The sequence below is a fragment of the Watersipora subatra genome, chromosome 9, assembly GCF_963576615.1.
Source record: "Watersipora subatra chromosome 9, tzWatSuba1.1, whole genome shotgun sequence".
In the NCBI taxonomy this organism is placed as follows: Eukaryota; Metazoa; Bryozoa; class Gymnolaemata; order Cheilostomatida; family Watersiporidae; genus Watersipora; species Watersipora subatra.
Genome location: NC_088716.1, coordinates 29,218,415 through 29,243,727, shown reverse-complemented (window position 1 = coordinate 29,243,727; position 25,313 = coordinate 29,218,415). Strand labels below are relative to the sequence as shown.

The window sequence follows — 25,313 nt, the reverse complement described above, 5'->3', positions numbered from 1 at the left end:
ATGTTTTTAGTAAAAATTAACCTAAAATAACCAAATACGAAATATCAAAGTGCTCTACACTTATAGTAGACATGGTAATAAACTTTTATTACATCATCTTCATATTCCAGCATATCTTATTCAAACAAATGATCTTTTCAAATCTTTGCATCTTCTTACTTTACCCATGCTAAAATTATTTAACTTCAACTGAAAGTTTCAACATTTTTCATTGTGTCCTCATTTTTTACAGTTGAAGGTTTTCAACTCATTTCAACTTATGTAATATGAACAAATTCCATGCAACGTCTAACCACCATTTTAAAAATATCATTGCTAGTTGCTTTAACAATTTTCCATCTAATATACGTTCTGTTAACAGAAAAAGGTCTTTTAAACCTTTTTGTCAAGCCATTTATTTGATTTTAGCGGCTTACCGTTGCCCTATTTTTTTGGTTTTCTTGTTGCATGGCAAAATTTGACAAACATTTCTATTTGAAATAAAATTATTACCAATAAAGTAATATAAATATATACAGGGAAACTTGGATAACTCAAACTTCAAGGGACCGAGCAAAAGTGTTCGAGTTATTAGAGCGTTCAAGTTATCAGGACAGTCATAAGTGCACGTATTAATCAGTAGATACATGTACATATACAAACTATATATAAATCAAAAGCATAGATTGCTTGTTGCAAGTTAAAGGGCCTCTCAAGTGAAGTTTTAAATATTTTTAATCAGAAAGTATAGATATTTTTCTATCACTTGAGATTTGTTTGTTGCTTTAGGTGATATGACTGCCAGGACGTTCTCAAATAAAATTGGCAAAACTTGATCGCGGTTAAAACGCTCAGAAAAAATACATACGTATTTTTCTACCGAGTGTTTTAACCAAGATCAATTTTGCAGTAAGTCAGTTATTATAAACTGCTTTACTATTAAAAACCCATTATCAATTTTGCCGATTTTACTTTAAATTTATCCAAATTTTACCTCGCTTTTCTTGCTTTCGGAGGGTTATCGCTAAGCGGATGTTTGGTAAAATTTGATTTTTGCAAACCTTTAGAAAAGTCGTTAATGAAAATATTTTGCCGATGTTAGTAATAACGAGGCCTAAGAACTACTAAAATTCGATGTTTATCTCTATGGTTTGGAATAAAGTAATATTCTAAAGCGATAGTAACAACCGTCTCGGTAGCTGTTTGGCGAAAAACTGTTCGGGTTAACGGAGTTTCGGTCGAGTTATCTAAAGCCATTTATCATTGCATGGGAACGGACCAAACAAATACGTTGAGTTAACCGTGTTTTCGAGTTATCCGAGGGCGAGTTATCCAAGTTTCACTGTATATAATTATAGTGGACTGCCATGCACGAATGTTGAAACATGATTGGATACTCATTGAAGAGATGCCTGCGATATGACAACTCCGAACTAAACTATCCATGCAAACAACTAATCTTCTCACCTAGGTTGGCATGCTGAAGCCCAGCCTGGCTGTGATATATGCTGAATATGACCTGCCGAGCAGCATCATGGAGAGCCATAATCTTGTCTTTAAAGATGTTACCTCGGAACGACTTGCCTCCTACATTGACAGTGACCTGGTAGAAACATCCATCCTGTAAAAAAATATAAAAGTGAAATGTTAAAAAAGCACCTAAAATGCTTAACTTTGAATCAGTCATCACTTGGTTTTAAGAGGCGTGTTATAGACGCATATATATTGGACATTATTGGCCAAAAGACCTGGCAGAAAAAGAATGAGTACTTGAGGCAATGATGATAATGATAAGGCAACTCGAGTAGAAGTTGCCTTATCAGTAGAAACTTGTACTCAAGCCTTATTTCCTCATATTTTCGTGCGATAACAAATGTGTAGCAATAGCTTGTGTTTTGTTCTAATGAAAACTTTTCATCAAAATCATCTTTTATTTTTAGTGGTGTCAAAATATTAAAGGCTAATCAATGGTTGAATATTAGAAAGTGAATTTTGTGTTCAAGCTCTGATAGATTCAGATCTCATACATTAAAAAACTGCAGTTGGATGGTTTGTAATCAACCTCTCTGACTAATTTGTACAGTAATTTGCGAGTTGGAGAAGGCAGGCTATTGCAACTGCACAGTAATTCCTACCACAGATTGTGTCCAACTGTACTGCGGCGGAGGCAATCTCATGGAGATGGTCCACTGCAGAAGAGCAGCATCAGGACTGGGTTGGGCCTGAACAACTGGCCTAGCTATTACCGACTGAGCACTTCCAGAATAAGGATATACTCCGGACTGCACCGTCTGCTGTGGATGGAACTGTAGTGAATGCTGTAGCGGAAGGTTTTGCATTTGTTGCACAACCACCTGCTGTGGGTCTTTGTTTTGTGTAAGTATTTGGTTGTGCTGTGGTATTTGATTGTGGTGTAGTACTTGGCTTTGCAGTACTTTGTTTTGCTGTGGGATTTGGGCTTGCTGGGACACCTGGTTGTGCAGTGATACATGACTTAGCTGTAGGGCTTGGCTTTGCGGTAGCACTTGACATTGCTGTAGCGCTTGACTTTGCTGTGGCACTGGGCTTTGCGGTAGCACTTGACATTGCTGTGGCATTTGACTTTGCTGTGGTACTTGACATTGCTGTAGCACTTGACATTGCTGTAGCACTTGACTTTGCTGTGGCACTTGACATTGCTGTGACAATTGAGAAGTAGCAAATGTAACTTGAGCACCTTCTATTTGAGCATCAGTAATACTGTCTCCAATCTAAAATCGAAAGCCTTTTAAAAACAAAAATTAAAAACAACAAATGTAGGGTGTAAAGTAAATGCAAAGATTAAAGCAAATAGGATCATTTTCAAGCAGACCTGGTCTTTTTTGGTGTTTGAGTTGTCCCCTCTACCTGGTGGAGGCAAGTTCTGCTCGATCGCAGCGACAAGCGATTGAAAGTCGAAGCTGCCATCTGACTGGTTAGCTGTCACATCTCCACCCTCCTTATCCGTGGCAGTCGGAGACCGTGAAGTTATCTATAATGAAAACTGACTTCTTAAAAATGATAGGTTGAAGTCGATGCTGGATTTAGTGGCTAGCATGCAATTTACTGAGTAGAGATCAAAATGGGTTTTTCACTGTTGGTCATAGGTAGGATAAAGATTCAACAACAAAACCAGATGTGATCAATCTGATAGCCAAGTCATGGAACAAATTTCCTTATTACAGCATTGACTTTTTCTTCAATATATACGACTTCTGTGTTTTTAACTGCTTATAAATTATACATACTTAAAACAATAACTATGAACCAGACAGCTTTACTGTAAACAATCACACAATCATGGAGCTACTCGTAATAGAGGTCAATGACAAACATGAAGTAATTTTGTTATAACTACATATACAGTATGTAGCCAGCTATCTACTTGCCCAACTAAAAACATTATTCACTGCGCAGTGCAATTCCCTTCCTTTTGCTGCCCAACACTTTTTAAAACTTAGTTTAAGATAGCCTAATGTTTGCCAGAAAAACAAATATTATTTCAAAAATAATCAGGTCAATCTACTTAATTTTTCATTACGTGATGCTGTTTATCAACACGAGCAATAGTATTTAACTATTGTAAAATTAATTCACTATTTTAATAGCTCGAAAGTCAAACAAGTTTAATAATAGTTTAGTTTCCGCTTGACTTTTATAAAACATGTTTATACATCTTATACACAGCATGACACAAGATCTCTCATTTATAGCTGCAAAGAACACAAACTCTTTTTTGGATATAGGAAGTACGGCAAACTCAGTACTTAAAAAATCCATGATCATCAGCATTTCAACATAATTATCTAACAATGTAATAAAGTAGTATGTAGCAAGGAAGCAGTAAGAATTCTCATGCTCCGTCCTTTAGATACGAATAATTTATATCAAGGGTAAAGATATGTAGAACAATCAACACTTACTTTGTTTGAGTTCTGTTTCAAAGTAAGAGCCGGTTGTGATTTATGCTTGCCAGCGTTATATAGTTCCTTGCTTACTTGTTTACCATCAACTTTGCAAGACTTGACTGGTTTAGTTTTAGACTTAGAATCTGATTTAAACTTAGAATCTGGGTCTGTTTTACTAAATAGAGACTGTAGGTCTATCTTTTCTCCCGCCTACAATTATAAACATATTTAACTCGAAAAAACACAAAATCTTGAGCTATTTCCTCTTACTAACAAGGTCAAGGCAAAGAGCACCCAACCAATTAGAAAAAAGACCGCTGACCAATTAGAACCAAAGATCAATAACTGATTAGAACATCATACTATTGAGGAAATGTAAAAGAGTTGTTTCCATTCTACAACAGTAACGTAACGAGGAAGCATTAGAGAGCGACACAGTATTAGCAAACGCACCTAAAGCCAAGACACTGGAAAGAAGAAGGGTCTTTTAGCTTACCAACCTTAGGTGATAGGACCTGTGTAGCTGAATGTGTGGCTAGCTGTGTAGCTGGGGCAGATGAGATTCTCTCTACCTGTACATTCCTCTCGGGCTGACTACCGCCTGTCGACATGTCATCATGAGTTAACAAATTTAAACTATGATCAAGCAGCTCCCAGTCCCTGTGTCAAAACCTATCAAGGTTTATAATCAGATTGTCTAGTTCGAGCGCCATAGAAAGCCAAGTCTGTGAGTGTCTTCCTTTTCGATTCTGGCTGGTCACAAAACTACTTGACACCCAATAGCCAGCATCATTCACACAAGAACAACATTACATTACAGCATCAAAACATCACAGCGCCCCAGTCTAAAAACATCACAGTACCACGGCATCACCGTACCGTCGCATCACAGTACCACGGCATCACAAGATCACAGTACCACGGCATCACAAGATCACAGTACCACAGCACCACAAGATCACAGTACCACAGCACCATGACATCACAGTACCACAAGATCACAGTACCACAGCATCACAGTACCACGGCATCACAATAACACAGCATCACAGTACCACAGCACAACAAGATCACAGTACCACAGCATCACAGTACCACAGCATCATGAGATCACAGTACCACAGCATCATGAGATCACAGTACCACAGCATCATGAGATCACAGTACCACAGCATCACAGTACCACAACATCACAGTACCACAGCATCACAAGATCACAGTACCACAGCATCACAGTGTCATGGCACCACAACATCACAGTACCACAGCATCACAGTGTCATGGCACCACAACATCACAGTACCACAGCATCAGTGTCATGGCACCACAACATCACAGTACCACAATATCACAGTGTCATGGAACCACAACTTCACAGTACCACAACATCAGTGTCATGGCACCACAACATCACAGTACCACAACATCACAGTGTCATGGCATCACAACATCACAGTACCACAACATCACAGTGTCACAGCACCACAACATCACAATACCACAACATCACAGTGTCATGGAACCACAACATCACAGTACCACAATATCACAGTGTCATGGCACCACAACATCACATCATCACAGTGTCATGGCACCACAACATCACATCATTATCACATCACAGTACCACAGCATCACAGCATCATAGCACCACAACATCACAGTACCACAGCATCACAGTGTCATGGCACCACAACATCACAGTACCACAGCATCAGTGTCATGGCACCACAACATCACAGTACCACAATATCACAGTGTCATGGAACCACAACTTCACAGTACCACAACATCAGTGTCATGGCACCACAACATCACAGTACCACAACATCACAGTGTCATGGCATCACAACATCACAGTACCACAACATCACAGTGTCACAGCACCACAACATCACAATACCACAACATCACAGTGTCATGGAACCACAACATCACAGTACCACAATATCACAGTGTCATGGCACCACAACATCACATCATCACAGTGTCATGGCACCACAACATCACATCATTATCACATCACAGTACCACAGCATCACAGCATCATAGCACCACAACATCACAGTACCACAGCATCACAGTGTCATGGCACCACAACATCACAGCATTATCACATCACAAAAGCTCAACATTGATCACGAGAAAAATGAAACTACATAGGGCAAAACTAAATGTAGCTTCAAACCACATTACAGAACAGGCAAACTTCACACTAATGTATTATAGCTATGTGTTACAACGATGACTCGCTGTGATCCAAACATGCCAAATAAACGCAATGCTATCCCAGTGATGACAAAATCTACCAAGCAGAAATACACAGATGCAGAACACCTGGATGAGCAAGAGCATGTTAGAACAGCGAGACAAGCGGCATGCAACCAACTGTTAGCCAATTACTTGAATGGTTGGACGGAGGTTGCACATTCCTCAACGCGGCGACAGCATGGCTCAAGCTAAAGCTAGTAGCAGCGCTATGATAGCCAGCAGCGTCAGACGAGTCCATCTTACCCTTGCCTCCTTTGCCAGCTTTCATCTTGTGCCAGAGCTGTGCGTGGTCTGTTTTCTGTCACAAGTAGAAACAATACTGCTGATTCCATAGGAAATCAGCCACATTTGGGCTGGGGACATCAAAGAAAAGGAAGATCTCTCAGAGTAATGAGCAAGTAATACTGTCAGGTTGGAGCTTTTCATGTAAATCTATTAACCATCCTTATCGGTAATTTGAGAGGACAGCGTGGCCAGCAAGACTGTGAAGGTCTAAACTAAACAGGAAAACGCTTACCGGTATATGGTATCATATATATATACATGTATTTATATATAACTTTAATATATATGATCAATATATATATGATATATATATATATACATCGTATATATCTCATACATATAAGATATATATTTATATATACATCGTATATATGATATATATCATATATCTACTATATAAACAGCAATCGTTGTCTGTCTGTCCGCCTTATAGAGCGGTCTCTCCTTTTATCGTCGTTCGAATTTCGGTCGTACGAAGCGAACTGATTGAATACGCTATGAGTAATTGAGTATTGACAGTAAATAACTTATGAGAGCGGTCTTTCTTTTTCCATTTGGTTGTATGAAGCCAACTTAATAAATATGAGTAGTAAATATCGTAATTTCGGACTATTAGCCGTTACTTTTGTCTGACGATTTGCGCCAAGCGGCTTATATAGAAGTGCGGCGATTCTGTTGTTTTTCTTTCACCGCTAGAGCGCATTAACCAAAATCTCCAGTTAGCACGCTTTTAAAACATCAAAGTTGCTGCCGTGTTAAAAAGCACCGTCCTGAGTTCTGCGGCCTATACAAAGGTGTCTATACAGCTATACAAATGTACTACTCATTAAATAAAATAAATTAATGAGTAGTGATTTACATGCCAATAATATTTACTGCCAACGTGTACCACGAAAATCACGTAAACGTCGGAAAAACGCAGTTCTCACCTACTAAATTTACACATCAAAAAGGTAAGTACTTCTTATACAATGTTGTGTTGTCTATGAATCGCCACACTTTCACTTCACTTGCGTTCATGTACAAATTTAGCTATCGGCCTACTGCCAGCCATTTTGCCAATATTGCTTAATATGTATACAATATTTTTTTCAATTTCAAACTCCTTCTAGAACGTTTGCTTTGGTTATATATTTCATTTTGCCAACATTTTAACAAGTACTGCTGTGCAAAAAATTCATTTATCTATACTTTGTGCATTGATAAAGCGATGTGAAGCTACAAAGCTAAAACGATCCTCTACAATGTTCCTTATTCTTACAAAACCATTACTTTCACCATCATCAGAGTCAGTGCTGCTATTGCTATTTTAATTAACTGTAATCACAAAACTCTGAATCGGTTATAATGTCATCAACATAAGTTGTTATTTGTTTTCTAACTTGGATGCCTTTCATGAACTTACAGAAAAATGTTTGTTTTCAAGTTGGAAATCTCCAAACAAAGATTAAAGTATTAAACTTTAGGCTAATTTTATAAAGAAATCCTTAGGACAACACTGTCACTACCATAAAAGTCCTAAAGACTGTTGGTTATGTTGTCAACGAATAAGAAACTTCAGTTACTAGCAATTGCTGCTAAAATCGCAAAGATGCGTCTTTGCGGTCGACCATAGAAAACGCATAAATGAGTCTACTTCAGTAAAAGGGTTAAAAACGTTGGATTTGCCACTGTTAGTGATAGTAAACATGTTCATTTCCTTCCGCAGCCGAGTTACTTTTACTTTTTTCCAGCTACGAGTACACAGAACTACAGCTACTACAGAACTTGCACGAGTACTCCGAGGGTTGCGATAGGCGATGGTGAAAAGCAAGAGAGCAGCTGCTATCGACTTACTGTCACCCTGCTTTAGCCATGACCAGCTGTATGTCGCCTGCTCAAAAGTAGGCACAAGCCGAAAACTGTTTGTTCATACACCCGACAGAAAAACAAAAATGTTGTCTATCTGCAAGTGTTGCGTTGAACTAACATTGTGTTAATGTTATGTTCTTCATGTTCTGCTGTACCACATGCAGCATTTTCTAACATATTTTTTAGTATATATATATTTTCATGCATTTGTTTTCCTTATTGTATCTCATACAAAGGCTATCATGTTAGCGCTATGTTTTATTATTGTAAGGTGCTAATGCTGTATCTGCCTTGACATCATACTGTCTGTGCTGTTACACATATAAATTTTATCGACACAACCTCATTACTGTTTGTATATACCATGTCAAAACACAAGCTATAGACGAAAAGCTGGTGAGCTATGATTAGTGTTTTAAGAATGTAGAAGTCTCCATTCAATAAATGCTGGCGATAGCAAAATATTTTGTATAATTTTTAAAAGATGCAAAACTTTTCAATACTGCCAGTTTGAAGAACTAGTTTGCCTAGCAATGTCAATTTCATTATCAGTTCTCTGTACACAAATAGGGCAATGCCGATTTGAGTGGTTTGAGACATGCATTGTAGACTAGCCATAAAATGTATTGCAGATTTTCATTGTTCTCCCAACATTATTGACATATATGACTGCATATGTGTATGCATAGTGTGAGCGGGGCAAAAAAATTCAGTCGACTGCATATTTGGAGTTGTTTTACAGTATGAAAGACAACTCTCGATAAACCTCTTGCTGTACATGAATCTGTTCCCGTGGACGAGTAATGCAGCTAGCGGTTTGTGACCGTGGCATCACTCGGGGATGCGTGGGAAAGACCTTTTCGCCCAGAGTGTAGCGAGAGTATCCAGGCGCGGCTTTCCGGATGAATGAGTTGACGAGTGCGAAGCGATTGATTGCGAAGCGATTGAGTGTTAGGCGATTGATTGCGAGGTGATTGATTGCGAGGCGATTGATTGCGAGTGCGAGGCGATTGATTGCGAGGCGATTGATTGCGAGGCGATTGATTGCGAGTGCGAGGCGATTGATTGCGAGTGCGAGGCGATTGATTGCGAAGGGATTGATTGCAAGGCGATTGATTGCGAGTGCGAGGTGATTGATTGCGAGTGCGAGGCGATTGATTGCGAGTACGAGGCGATTGATTGCGAGGCGATTGATTGCGAGTGTGAGGCGATTGATTGCGAGGCGAGTGCGAGGCGATTGATTGCGAGGCGGGCCGATTGATTGCGAGGCGGTTGATTGCGAGGCGAGTGCAAGAGCGCAATGGTCAACTGCTCGACAGGTAAAGACTGGTCAGCCAAGGCGGGAGCTCGGCGGCAGAGTGCGCGATCATCAATTGCAAATATAGACGGGTATGAACGGATGCATGAATCTAGACACACGAATCAAGAATATTTACTAGATTTTACACGCATCTAGCTGTAAAACACATTGCAGATTTCCATTGTTTTCCCCAACATTGTTGACATGTATATGTGTATGCATATTCAGGGCAACAATTTCAGTAGACAATTGACATAATAATACGTACATCAGGGCAACAATTTTAGTAGACTGCACATTTGAAGTTGTTATACAGTATGAAAGACAACTCTCAATAGACTTTATGCTACACGTGAATCTATTCCTGTAGGCGGGTAATGCAGCTAGTATATATATATATATATATATATATATATATATATATATCATGCATACCATATACTGTATATATTATAGATATACAGTATATATGATAACAAAGTCAAACATGGGTAACTCAAACTTCACGAGACCGAACGAAAGTGTTCGAGTTATCAGAGCGTTCAAGTTATCAGAGCAGTCACAAGTGCACGTATTTATCAGAAGATACATATACATCTCCAAACTATATATAAATCAAAAGCATAGATTGCTTGTTGCAAGTTAAAGGGCCTCTCATTTAAAGTTTAAAAATTTTTTATCAGAAAGAATATATATTTTTCTATCACTTGATATTTGTTTGTTGTTTTAGGTGATGTGACTACCAGGATGTTTTAGGAGTAAAATTGGCAAACCTGATCGCGGTTAAAACGCTCTGAAAAATGCATCTTTTTCCTCTGAGCAATTTTGCCGATTTTACTTTGTTTATCCGAAAGTTTCCGCGCTTTCTCTTGCTTTAAATGGGCCACCGCAAAGCGGATGTTTGGTGAAATTTGGCCTTTTCCAAACCTGTAGAAAAGACGTTACCGAAAATATTTTGCCGATGGTGGTAATAACGACGCCTAAGAACTACTAAAAGTTGATGTTTATCTTTATATTAAGTGATATCCTACAGTGATAAGAACCCTCTCGGTAGTCGTTGGGCAAAAAACTGTTCCAGTTAATGATGCTAAGTTCGAGTTGTATCGAGCAATTTAACATGGCGTGGCAATGGACAAATCCATTAGAGTTAACACTGTGTTAGAGCTATCGGCGAGTTATCCATGTTTGACTGTACTTGTAAACATTCAGCAAATCTCATTCTCCAAACGGAAATGATGAATGCTCTAACCTCTGTAGAAATTCGCCTCCCATCAACCTTTTGAGCTTTGGGCAAGACAAACTCTCCAGGTGTCATCAGTATATCAGTCGTTTTTGACCCGTGAGCAGTGGCAGCAGGACTATCTCTAGGTTTTCTAGATGGAGATTTTTGATTGGCCTTATTAGTTCGAATGGTGGCTTCTTTGAATGTTGATGGAGAAGCTCTATTCATCTTACGGGAATCGGGTGATCCTCTTGAGGTATTCACGGAGTCGTTCCTTCCCGGTTGGGCAGCTTGTTTGACATCGCTAGACGGATCTGTTCGCACTCCTCTTGATGCACTACAATTTCCTTTGGCTGGCTCTGGCCTTTTCAACACGGTAAACTGTGTGTGCTGTTTTGAGTTAGCATTGCTTGACTACAAAATGAAGTGTAAGAAATGAAGTGTAAAATATGACCAAAAGCAGTTAACAGACATAGGATACCATTGTTTGGTTATGTCATAAGTTGCTGTATATAACATATACAGGCATATGGTACCATTGTTTGATTATGTCGTAAGTTGCTGTATATAACATATACAGGCATAGGGTACCATTGTATGGTTATGTCATCAGGAAGTTATGAAGTTATGTTCATATACATACGATGAGAAGATGGTTTCTCACAAATAAGTTTATATAAGATATAAAGTTTAACATATAAAACAGGTTATAGAGTGACTAACATTTGTTGTACGACAACATTGTTTCCTATGGTTTACAATATAATTAAAAGCACATCTTTAAATCTGAGCAAACCAGATTCAACACGTGCTACAACCATACCACATTCATTCAGTTGTATATATGAACTGAATATATAAACTATTATATAACTAACTATATATACCGTAAAACCTCTAATTGAACAACACCTCCATTTGAACACCACTTTGACTATCTTTGATCTTTATGAACCCACAATATCAACTGATCAGTAGAAAAGTGTCTACAAAATCCTATTAATAATGAATCATTTACATTAATAACAATCAATTCTCTCGTCGTCCAACTCCAGAGCTTTTTGCTTTTCTTCGTTAAAACATTGAAAGCAACACCATAGCAATAATCATGTACCTATATAGAAAACAGTTCAAATTTACGTTGGTAGATGAACCTTGAAACCAACGCCATAGAAATATTTACTGTCTCAGGCTAATAGTAGTCCTTTGTTTAACACAGTCTTAATACTTCAAAAAACAAGCATATAAAAAATGGTTTGCAAGTTTTGGACAAAAGGTTACGTTTAGCGACGAACTTTTACGTGTTGCATTTGTGTTAAATGCAACGCATAAAAGTTTTTCTCTCCCAAAAAATTGTTTGGACCCTAATATTGACGAGTTCAGCAGTGTAGAAGAAAAGTTGAGACCAGAAGATATTTTGGAAGGTATTGGACAGCTAGAAGACGCCTGAAAGCAACAATCAGAACACAGCTATCCGAGCAAATGATGCAAATATTTTTGTGTTAAAAACGTAAATTTTTGTTTCTGCATGTAATATAAGTATGGTTTGTTTAAGTCACTTGTTTATGAATATATAATTGTATTATATGATAGATTGTCATTATATAACTTATAAGGATGCAGATTTAGAGCATGTTATTTAATACCATCCTTGTGGCTATCTTAACACGGCTTACAATGGATCGATGTTCTTAACTCGACTTTTATTGCACATAAAAAGCCAGTTTTGGCTGCAAACTGTAGCAAACATATCAATGAGTGCAATTAACTTTTATGCAACATTGTTAAATAAGGATATAAAATAAAAATATGTCTTCAAATTTAGAAAGAAATAAAAATTGAAAACGCCAACAAATTGCAAAAAAGGACACAGGTTATCATATCATCGCAGGTCAATTGCGAGCAATAGATATCAACTGGTAGGGATGTTTTTCAGTTTCTTGATGCATATTTATTTAGAGATCTTTGACGAGTTGGAGGTAAGTTAGAAGATTTATTGCATCCAAAAGGTTTAACATTGCTTCAACGGAAAAAGAGAGCAAAATATAAGCAAATATACTATTCGCTTCGCCAGTAATTTCGCCTAGGCCAAATTTATCCTTCAAAAATACTGACAAACCATTTGAATGAAAAATACACCGCCAGCCTCTAATTGAACGCCACTATAGAGCAAGGGTTGAAAAGTAGAGCGCCATGGCGTTCAATTAGAGGTTTTACGGTACATAAATATATATATGTATCGCATATAACAACGCATATACAGTGAAACCTCAGTTCTCAACCAATTTGGTTTTCGACCAAAGAATTTGAGATTTGTTCGTCTTGGATCTCGAACGTAAATTCGGTTGTCGACCAAGCCGGAGCATGCGCATTGGAACTAAACATTCGGAATAGCTTTGGAAACAGTATGGAAACATTCGTTAACCAAGGGAAAATCAAGTTACGCTTTATAAATTCTTTACAAAATGGAAGAAACCGTCTGGGACGCCGTCCCTTTACCGAAGAGATTTGCTAGGGAGACAACTCTTCTAGTTGAGTTACCCTAAATTGTTTTGGATGAAGATTCTCCTTCAAAGATGTGAAGTAAATGTGCCATTGCGGTTTATATTTTCTTTTTCACACGATTTTTGATGCAACTGATCTGCTGCATTTTTGCTGTTTCATTATCCATTTTTGCAATTTTTGATATTGTATCTTAACTTAAAATGTTTTTTATGTTTTAAAAGCGAAACATACAAAATGTTTACTTTTTGTTTTCTTTTTTAATCATCTTGGATAGAAATTTTTTTATTAAAATTAAACACGATCTATATCTACCTGTTTTTATTCATAGTATGTAATATACAGTACTGTTTATAGTGCAAAATGTTAAAAAAAATACTTTACCGAAGTTGCTTTCTCAGCTTGGAATGGATTAAAATTTACATACATTACTTCTAATGGAAATAATTGTTTCGGATCTCGAACAACTCGGTTTTAAACAACCTTCTGGAACGGATTATGTTTGAGAACCGAGGTTCCACTGTATGTGTATATATATATATACATATTCATTCATACACATATATTGTATATGTATATACAATATATATATATTGTATATACATATTGTATATATTGTATATTTATATATGTAAACCAAAGTTAGCACATAAGCCAATATTAACGCAGCAAACTGATATTAGTGCACCAACTAGCGCTGACTCACTGAATTCTTCTCAGCAGGATTGCTCTGGGTAGCAACCTTTGATGAGTAACTCGTCTGCTGCCTGAACGGTGGTGATCCGCGAGTCGGCTTGTCAGATGCTACCGACCTCTTTGCGTTGCTTGATGTGAAACCCTTTGCAGCAGCAATTCTGCTGCCATATGAAATGTTAATGAGACTGTGTGGGGGACAGCGGTAGCCTTTGCCAGGAGAACATCTGTGCAGAAAACAATATTAATGATTTATTACCAAATAAACAAAGCTTGGTCATAGAAAAGAAGTGAGCTTGAAATAGGAAGGACCCTTATGGTTTCTAATACAAATTACGCGTTGCATAAAAAAGACAGACAATAAGTTACTCTCTACATACTCTATCGGCTCGCATGAAACACAACAATCATATATTAGCTGTTAAAACTCTTCTCAGCGAGGAAAATATGGTTAGTAACCATTTTTTCAGATGACACATAAAGATCATGGTTTGAGTTTTGATAATACATCGAGACTTCAGATACGTCGAGACTTCAGATACGTCGAGACTTCAGATACGTCGAGACTTCAGATACGTCGAGACTTCAGATACGTCGAGACTTCAGATACGTCGAGACTTCAGATACGTCGAGACTTCAGATACGTCGAGACCTCAGATACGTCGAGACTTCAGATACGTCGAGACTTCAGATACGTCGAGACTTCAGATACGTCGAGACTTCAGATACGTCGAGACTTTAGATACGCCGAGACTTCAGATACGTCGAAACTTTAGATATGTCGAAACTTCAGATACGTCAAGACTTCAGATATATCGAGACTTCAGATACGCCGAGACTTCAGATACGCCGAGACTTCAGATACATCGAGACTTCAGATACGTCGAGACTTCAGATACATCGAGACTTCAGATACACCGAGACTTTCGATACAGCGAGTCTACTTTACAGCTTATTTTCAGATAGTGTGGAAAATCATTTTAAACAAAGGTTTAAATATGGAGAAAGTATGCTACAAAACATCGACCTACAAATATCAAGGTACAAGTAGGCTACAAAACGTTGATCTACATATATTAAGGTACAAGTAGGCTACATATCATTAACATCATCATTAACATCATCTACGTATATTAAGGAAGAAATAAGGTATACAACACACATGTATAAGTACATATTACTATCTGCTGACCCTGACTTGAAACAAGACAAAAGAACTCTATTATGTCAGCTTGTGATGAAAGCTCACACAGACTAATAACAGGCTCGAATATCAGATTAATCTAGTCTCCTTCAGCAGTGATTTGCAATGATAAATTTTTATGGACAAAAATGAAGTATTCGTGAAGCCAACCTGGTCGTGAGTCCGCACGAAAACATTGAATCAAACATAATTTCTATCTGTGTGTCCCTAGCGTCAGACGCTCTGATGATACCAATTACAGTGCCATGAAGTCCGTGGGGCACTGTGTAGCCAACGCGAACATTGACCACCCTGTCAAATAGCTGAAAGTTAGCATCGACGTCTGGCATCATGGTTGATATGAGGGAATATTGCTGAAATAAATAGAACATTGCTGAGCTATTGTAGTATAAGAGAGAATATAGAGGAATGGTGGGGAATACAGAGCCAAATAGCTGACAAACAGAAAGTCTGAAGATGTGTTTACAAAATTTTTACACAACTTGCACTTCTACATAGTAAAGACCAATTTTTCAACTTTGAAAATGTCATCCATGTTTCAATAGTAAAACATTAAAAAACCGGCAACATGGTCAAAAATTAAGAAGTACATCACTCCGACTGGTTTGTGATGACGAAGTGTCAATAACAGTGCAGTCTACTTACTGGACTAAGCAGTGAATATATTTGGTTATTTATGAGTTAACGTTGCTGCCACAAAAGCAATGCCTGCGAGTGCATTCGATGTCGTGATACTGAACAAATCATGAATTCAAAAAGGTCAAGCTAGTCAGTTAGGTGTAAATAGGCAGTTGATCAGATGCCGGCTGTTTGCACAACCTGGCTTCATGAAACATTGTAATTAATCGATAACTGCCAAACACCATTATTACTGTAAACGAGCCTAAGATATGAATTATTTCAATTATAAAAACTACAGTTATCTTTTTCGAAGGACAATTCTTAATTCTTTCTCATGCAAATCATTCATTCCGCCAGAAAGGTTGTACAACGGCTTGCCTTAGTACCTATACAAAAACATTGTTATATTTTTATATTTGTTATATCCATTTGCTTTCTAAAGGTTGTGTCTATCGTTCTATAATTATTTATTTATGTATATATATATTGCTCAAAGTTGGTGTGTGTATCTGTTGTCCTTGTATATGTCCATCTATAGCTATTAAAATCTTGGAATAAAAAATCTGTACCGCAAAAGATTTGATCTTGGACTCTCTCATTCACCAGTCCAACGCATTACCAATTCAGCCACACAAGTTTGATGAGCTAGCTCGGCGATATACGTCGCTATATAGGAGCAAATACGCTTTCCATTACGACGCAGCATCATGAGAAGAGGTAGCTCTTATTAGTAAGCTTACCTAAATTATCCATTGGCAATGTGCCAGGCTAATAGCAAGTGGCAGCAACTCTCATTACCTCTCATTGTTTATAAGCTGATTTTCAATACCTTGGCAGCACAGCTATTAAAAACTATAGAAACCTGCCAGCAATATAATACTCCAACTTATATTGGTACCACCTGGCTATTAGCTTATGATATGAATACCATGAATATATTTCCATAATTATACAGAAATTTCCAGTTTGTGGTCAGTCATCTAATACCCATAGGCCATGCTTAGCATAGTAGCATTAACTAGTGCTGTTGTTGCGGCACCACTGTTATAATTACTAGTAGAGTTTGCCTCAGACAGATGATAAGGTTTAGTGATAATAAAATGTTTTAAAAATAAAAAAGTTTAAAAGAGGAGTGTATTAAGAGTAGGATACTATTACTAAGTCTCTATACAGTGCTAGTGTAGCCACAACGGAGTGCATCAGTGCTGATGGGCTATGCGATCAACAAACAGATCATGTTTCCATAGAGCGGTATAGTAGAACAATTATTTCTAGGTATATGTCTGCAGATGACACAACAGAAAAGCAAGACCTATACGCAAGCAAATGTTTGAAGCCGTTGGTCGCTAAGACCGTTTCCATGGCATCAAAATGGCGCAATGCACGTGTGTTTCGCTTCTAAACAGCGACACTGAATCACGACAGAATGAGAGACACGGCTGTTTTCACGATGACATTGCAACATCATAAGGAGGTGTGCTGGTGCTGCTACTGTCGATGTATAGAAACTTAGCATAGCTACAAGTAATCAATTATACCTTGTAAATGAGAGAAGGCTTAACTATCATAGTATGCTGCCGGCTTGGTTTGGCTTTGCACATCTCCACCTGCTGCTCAATCACCTTTATAGTTGCCGCCTCGAGGAACTCATTACCACATTTGGCTCGTGGACAGTTGAATGTGGGGAGAGACTTGAGGTACAGAACGAGATCTGCAGTAGTCTGGTCTCTGCAAAACAAGCCATTTTAATGAGGGGAGATAAATCCATATGTTGAAAAAATTTACCGTAAGCTGCATAGTGCGGCTTGGCAGTGTATACGTATGACCAAGAGCCACATGGTGCGGCTTAAGTAGGATTTGTACAAAACACTTCTGATTAGTGAGTAGTTAATTTATTTACCTATCGTAGCCGTACTCAAATGAAAAGAAACAATTATCGGCATGCACTGGAGCCAATAGAAAATATGTTTACAGTTCGTTTGCGAGTATAGTTTCGCTTTGTAAAAACTCAATTTCTTTTCTAGCCATTTCTTCTTAGCAAGGACCGGTCGTGTCAGACTCATTACAACTACAGAGGGTTCACTAATTGTGGATCAAGGGTCTTTGGGAGATTTCATTGATCAATAGTTTTACTGAGAGTGATTATTTTATATATTTACTAGGTGAATGCCTGGCACTGACCAGAGAATAAAAGATCTTTGCACAGAAAATGTATTTTTATTGAACAAATGACAACAGTTACCATCCTAACTTTCATATATCTTACAATTAAAGAAGTGTTTTGTGCAGTTCAAATTAATTGGGAGAAAAAATAAAACAACTGTAAAGGTTTTCAAACATTTTCAAACAACTGTAACTTTTAAACTTCGTATCATGAAAAAGTGCTTTGAGCATGTGAAATAAATTAAGAGAAAAAATAAAACAGCTGTAAAAATGCTTCGATGTAAATGTTAAATGATAGTGAAAATTTTGTATATTGGTGTCTAGAAACCCATAGTAAATATCTAATGCAAACACCCCTGGTAAAAGTCATCAAAATTTCATATACTTACTGTATATATTAAAAATCAGTAAGAAAACAACATGCTAACCTTGGTAACTATACTGTTGTTACCTGCAGTAACTTTAGTAACTATACTGTTGTCACCTGCAGTAACTTTAGTAACTATACTGTTGTTACCTGCAGTAACTTTAGTAACTATACTGTTGTTACCTGCAGTAACTTTAGTAACTATACTGTTGTTACCTGCAGTAACTTTAGTAACTATACTGTTGTTACCTGCAGTAACTTTAGTAACTATACTGTTTTTACCTGCAGTAACTTTAGTAACTATACTGTTGTTACCTGCAGTAACTTTAGTAACTATACTGTTTTTACCTGCAGTAACTTTAGTGTGTTTAAGAGTTATGGTATGCAGTATCTGGAGTTTTTACTTTCGAGACAGACGTATAACATAAACAGACAGATAAATAAACCTTGAATTTAACTTGAATGAATTTAGCTACTAAACACACACTTGATGCTATATTTTAGTGTGTATTTTACTAAGCTAAGCTTCGACTTTGTCATCAGCTAAAATTTTATCGCCTCGTATGTTGAGGACGGAAAAACATCCTATTCCATACTAATTCCACACCAAAAATCGCATAACAGGAGTCATCAAAGGGCGCACTATATTAATGAATAATAAAAATTGAACAATTAGAATGTGCAATCGTGAAAAGGATGTACCATATATGGTAAGAGCGATGGGTGTGATAAGAGCGGCAGCCTTGTGGTGCTTGTTAGCAGACTTGTGATTTGAATGACAGACAGCATGAGATAGCAGCACGCGCAGACTATATCAAAACATGTAACCAGCTCTTACCTGCTACCAGCAAAGGCGCTTTCGGCTGAGATCTTATCTTTGTTGAGATTCTCATGAACATACTGGCAGAAATGTGGGAACTTCTCCAAGTATTCGTAAATTACATTTTCCGTAGCCTGAGAGTAAAGCCAGTCAGCCCCTTCTTTCCTCGTAAAGCCTGGGCACTAAAAACAAACAAGGTTAAAAATTAGATTTGTTTATCAGAATTGGCTGACTTCAACACTTTGAAGTACTTATGATAGGCCTAGTAGTGTAGAATGCGTGACCTGCAAATAAAAGATTGGGGTTCAGTTCCCAAGAAAGGTCTCTGATGGTGGCAGGAATGCCATCCCCCCTTAAATTGCTCTCTGCAAATGGGCATGTCTCCAGTCATTAAGGTTCCTTTGCTGTTGGACTCAACCATGTCTAGCCAAGATAACAGAGCCTCGTATTCTCCTCTAACTTAAAGGTTTTGCCTTAGCTTCGTGAGGTCTTTACAAATCCTAAAAACTGCAGATTTGCTCACATGAAAGCAAAATAGCCCATCAAAAAATTCGTTTAACAATATATTTATGTATGAGTACTTTGTAAAAAAGCATTTAATCTAAAAAACTCTTCTTACTTTTACTAATAACCTCAAATGCATTTAAAATTCCTGATAAATAATTTAGCGGATATTCGAACATAACGGTTTTGATTGCAGCTGTAACCACCAGACTTGGCCTTCAGAAACAGGCTGTAGAAATATTTAAATGGCTTTTAGAAAACAGCAACTTATTTCTCACACTACCAGTTTATTAGTTTATCAAAATGCAAGAGTTGAGAAGATAAATTCCCAGAGATAATGAGAAATTAGCTCCATACATAGAAATAACATCCAAACTCTCTCGAATCTATTGGAAAATACTACCTCCTCATCCTTTTTGTTATTCTTGAGATCAAGTCCGACATTAAGGCTTTCCCGGCCATTCATAATGAACAGGGTGCCGGTAATCCTCGATATAAAATGGCTGCTCACTCCGAGATGTTGAGCGAGTTCATATGCTTTCATGTAACGTGACGACTCCTGTGAAACACAAAATTTATACATAACCACCCATAAAAACATCTACGTACATGTACCAAAAATGACAGACGCGTAAACACTGACCAACCGACATATCAAAGGTATATGCTGTTGCTAGCATTGCTGTTGGCTGTTGCTAGCCATTCGAGCTAGCATTTTTATAAAATGTCAGCTCTACACACGGACAACCTATGGCGGTAAGAGGTTCTGACCCTTACAGCAACAAGGTGCATGTACTGTCAGTTCTAGTCTATTGCCTCCTCCGTCAGGTGTATGTCAATTGACACAGACCCCCACGGATGGTACATACTTTCTGATAGTATGTAGATGGGGAATCCAGAAGCTGGTAGCCTGCATACCTTGAAGCTTATGGCTGGCTTGAGATCTGGCTCAGCCAGCTGAATGACCTTGACTTTCACTCTACCATCAGGCTGTTCGAGCACCGTAGCCTGGCATCCGTAGTAGGGGTGAGCAAGCATGTAAACAGTGCTGCCTGTTGGAAACACTTCCTGTAGAGTAAGTTGGGCTGTAATAGGCGCCTCAACAGCACCCTGTAAACATAAATCAACCACAACAACTTCTCTAGAGTTTGTTATCTTGAAGCAATATCATATTAAGTTATACCAAAAACAAAGTATTTCTAAAATTATTTCTTATTTAAAAGTTTAACATTAGGATAGCTTTGCATTTAAACTGCCTAAGCAACATCTCATGAATATTTTAATAGAAAGGTATGACTTCCAACTCTCATCTAACCTTTTAAAGGTGAACTTAGACAAAATTGTAGTAGATTTGATAGGAAATGGTCTTTTTAATGTGGTTTTGATACTTTGATGTATGTATGTGGGAAAAGGTTTTCACACCTTTTTGAAAAATGTGCTACTAGATATTTAGAGGCTAACATTTGAGGCTATTTTGATTACATGCAGTTTCTCTTTATTAGCGCTAGAAGGTTCAATTCACAATGTCATCGCGGAAAAGTTTTGCTCTGCTAAAAAATTGCTTGAACGCTAATATCGACCAGCTCAGCTGTTCAGAAGATGGGCTGAGGTCAGAAGACATTGTGGAAGGTATTGAACAGTCAAAAAACATGAAATGGTTTCAAACAGAAGCAACAATCAGTATGAAACTGGCTGAGCAAATGATGCTAATATTTTTGGTTTAAAATGTTAACTTTTGTTGCTGCATGTATTATAATTATGGTTTGATGTCACTTGTTCTTGAATATATACTTCTAGCACTTAATAAATTCTTATTATTATAAAATTCAAAAATTTGCAGACTTATAGCATATTTCTAGCATGTTATTTGATAGCATGAGTGCGGTAATCTGAACTCAGCTAACAGATCGACGCTAGTAACTCCACTTCTATTGCACATAAAAGCCAGTGTTGGCTGCACACTGTAGCACACATATTGATGAGTGCAATGAGCTTTTATGCAATCTTATTATATATAGTTATTAAAAGAAATGAAAACGCTAAATCTCCAACAAATTGCAACACAGGCTATAAGATCACCGCAGGTTAATTGCAACACAGGCTATAAGATCACCGCAGGTTAATTGTAAGCAATAGATATCGACTGGTAGTGAGACATGTATCATCTTCCTCGTGTATATTTATTTAAAGGTTTATGACAAGTTGGAGGTTAGTTGGCAAATTTCTTGCATCCAATAGGGTTAATGTCGCAGCGCCCAAAAGAAAGTACAACCTATAGGCAACATTCGATTCGCCCGTAAAGGGTTAAATTCATCTTTTCAGCATTCTGATGAGGTGTTTGAAAGTACAACGCCACCCTTTATTTGAATGTCACCGCGAATAAAGTGTCACCTTAAGGGAAGGGTTGAAAAATAGAGCGCCATGGCGTTCAGATAGAGGTTTTACTGCATATGGCATATCCGATGTTTATAGAGTCAAACGTGAACTCTCATGACAAATAGCCAAAAATGAAGGCATAAACTTTTATATATTACATAAAAATTACATATATGTATTAAATTTTTATTACTTATATAAATATTATGTATTTATTTCAGCGTGTTTGCAAATGAGCAGCTGCAAAGGTCAATAGCATATTGGTGTTGTTATCGTAGTCACAATGTAAGCCAACAAACAATTATCTGGTAGGTTAGACGCCATCACCAGACGATTTTTAATATCAGAATTGTGCGAACAGAGGAACAAGTGTAAGACGAGCAATAGCAAAGGTTCCATAGGCAATTTTGTCTTCTAGTCAGTCTTACATAAATATTGCATAAATCAAAAGCATAGAATAAGGTAATTGCTAAGGTTCACTATTTGCCCTTCGATGAACAAGGCAGCAGCTAAGAAATAAAGCTATATTTTATCTTGACAAAAATCTGAATCAAGGTGTTTTTACTTGCTCAAGTCTTTAAAACTTTAATGTTTGCCTTCAAAGATCGGCATGTTTATGTCAAACATGAGTTATCTAGCCTGTAGGTACAACTAAAATCATAGACTCAATTGTTCGCCAAAGGAGAAAGAAGTAGGCTACCATAGACATCTTTTCGTTTCTGACGCAAGCCTGCAAGGCAAAGGTTTCTGTTGTTGTTTGCCACTCTTTATCAACAGTGACTCTTCCGCCCTTTAGGTAGTTGTACTTCCTTCCAGTGATTGGCTGAGCATGGACGAGAACAAATGTGGGACCAATGTCAACACCGCGTCTCTTTTCCATCCTATCACGACAGGTGAGGGAATAGTAATGATTGGTGATTCATGATAAAACGGTATAATTCGATGTGACGATATATGACAGTGGATGATTTTATATTTGGTCAGTTTTCCAATTGATATGAATATCTAAGCCGATATTCTATCAAAATATCGGCTTATTTCATTTTGCAAAACTTGAGTTGTCCATTCTCCTTATGGTAAAGAGGGGACAACTCCTGTTTAATAACCGATACTAACTAATATTTTTTTATATTGTTTATATTAAAGCCTAACACTAAATATATCGAAAGAAGACAACTCCAATGTTCGATATATTTAGACATCAAATAATCAAATGTACATGTAAAGACATTGTGCAGCACTAGTAATGATGGTCTACCAATGAGATGTCACAAAATGGGTCACATATTACCCTTTAAAAAGTGAACCATAAGACGAGTTGCCTCCTCATGGAACTGATCTACAGCAACAGAGATTGGCTTGGTTATTCTTCTAAGGGCCCAAATTATAATCGACATGTTCAAGTGGCATGTTAATCTTTTAACATATCATTATAGACAATGCTCCATTTAATGAGAATCGCAATCAAAGCTAGCAAGCAAACTTTGCAACATGCGCACGATTGCCACTGTGATCGCAATCCTAAGCTAATTCATGTAGTATCACTGCACTCTGTACAAAAAATCACATATATTACCTTAGATTGCCAGTGAACTCTAACCAATTAAGGAGAAAAAAATGACCTGCTACGGGAAAAGATTCACGACATACATGTAGAATGTGGTTTTAGAGAATAGGCCTAGCTCCATCCCATAGCATTGACACACAGTTTTGCTATAGATCGTTAGCTATATGATAACAATATGTCAACCTACATGTTGTATGAACATTTATAGCACTGTTCTATGCACCATCACATGTATCCTTGACGTATGATGTAGACGATGGAGATGGAGACTTTGTGAAAGCATACGCTATGCGTAGACGGCAAGCAAGCTTATTGTCAACTAGTCTATCACAAATACCTTTCATGCTGAACTAAATCAACTCGTTTAACACTATATAGACTGGAGCGGAGATAATTGAAGGAGTTGCCTTCTTACCAGAACCCCTGAGAAATCTCAACTGCGCAGTTTCGCTTTGTTTTCTCCACTTCCGGTTTAGCTAGAACTACGAAAATTTGGCGGCTTTGTGAGTGATACGTTTTCAGTGTAATTCCATAGCTTTGTGAGTGATACATTTTCAGTGTAATTCCATAGCTTTGTGAGTGATTTGTTTTCAGTGTAATTCCATAGCTTTGTGAGTGATACGCTTTCAGTGTAATTCCATAGCTTTGTGAGTGATACTTTTCAGTGTAATTCCATAGCTTTGTGAGTGATACAGTATAATTAGAAAGCGGATTGAACTAACAAATCTGGAGGGCCGAGAGATAAAAACTGGTCCCAGACAGAACATTAGTTTCTGATGACACTGATTGAAGTTCTGAAGGTAATGAAAGCTCAGACATAGACAAAGGTTCTTCTAACAAGAGCTTTATAGTAAAACTTTGTTTTTCTATCCATAAAAACAAACACCATATACCGAATTAGCTGTAGTACAACAACAATGTTTCTTCGATTAACATCACAGTTTTAGAGAGAGTGAAATAAGAACTATTCACTCTATTTGATTACTGTTTTTCCTTGATTTCTACAAGCTGAAAGCATCAAAAGAATATTTACTTCAAAAGGATTCTTTACTTACTGAGAAGGAAGTAAAGTTTCCTTCTCAGTGATTTCACGACAGATGAAAAGCTTGTTATATAGTCTAGGACCATGCGACCTGCTAGTACATACATACAGGACTAGGCTTTAGTGTTGGGCCTCCTTGAAAGCTAACTAACAGCACTAACTCCATCAATTTTGGTGTCATTTCTTGAGCGGTTTGCCCAAACTGCTCAAGAAATGACACTAACAGACACGAAACTCCAATAAGCTACCTGCTGTCACCTGTCAAGCCATGGCAGTTGAGCAGATCACAACTAGGCGCTTACTTGCTAGCGATGGACTCGGACAAGCTACGGAATATTGCCTGCGCGTTGTCGTTGCTTGCAGTTTTGACGACCTCAGCCCCATCTTTTCCTCCGAGCTCAACCTTTTCCTCATCTGTTTCTAAAGAGTACACTCTAGCTTCGAACATGTGTGGCCAGTTCACCCAGATGCTTTTCCCCAGCAGAGACTCACCCAGCTTCACCAGATCTATGTCATCCTAGAAAATTGGTAGATCAACAATTTATGTGTTTCCAATTAACGTTTAGTGAAAAACCCTTTGGATGGCTTCAAGGTATAATAGCAATGAGTTGTAAATATTT

General features: G+C 37.6%; 1 protein-coding gene across 1 annotated transcript in view; it reads right to left on the bottom strand.

The window, feature by feature from the left end:
• The window catches only part of LOC137404962 (5'-3' exoribonuclease 1-like), a 47,295-nt gene that overhangs the window by 2,908 nt on the left and 19,074 nt on the right, over positions 1-25,313 (bottom strand). Inside the window, exons 15-29 of the mRNA XM_068091190.1 lie at positions 24,996-25,210; positions 22,785-22,965; positions 20,627-20,818; positions 20,112-20,267; positions 19,223-19,386; positions 17,393-17,582; positions 15,384-15,586; positions 14,043-14,256; positions 10,862-11,248; positions 6,420-6,474; positions 4,406-4,506; positions 3,921-4,115; positions 2,831-2,989; positions 2,115-2,729; positions 1,447-1,600 (exon numbers count right to left, since the gene is read on the bottom strand). Coding sequence (XP_067947291.1) covers positions 1,447-1,600; positions 2,115-2,729; positions 2,831-2,989; positions 3,921-4,115; positions 4,406-4,506; positions 6,420-6,474; positions 10,862-11,248; positions 14,043-14,256; positions 15,384-15,586; positions 17,393-17,582; positions 19,223-19,386; positions 20,112-20,267; positions 20,627-20,818; positions 22,785-22,965; positions 24,996-25,210 — 3,181 coding nt within the window. The remainder of the gene's footprint in view (positions 1-1,446; positions 1,601-2,114; positions 2,730-2,830; positions 2,990-3,920; positions 4,116-4,405; positions 4,507-6,419; positions 6,475-10,861; positions 11,249-14,042; positions 14,257-15,383; positions 15,587-17,392; positions 17,583-19,222; positions 19,387-20,111; positions 20,268-20,626; positions 20,819-22,784; positions 22,966-24,995; positions 25,211-25,313) is intronic.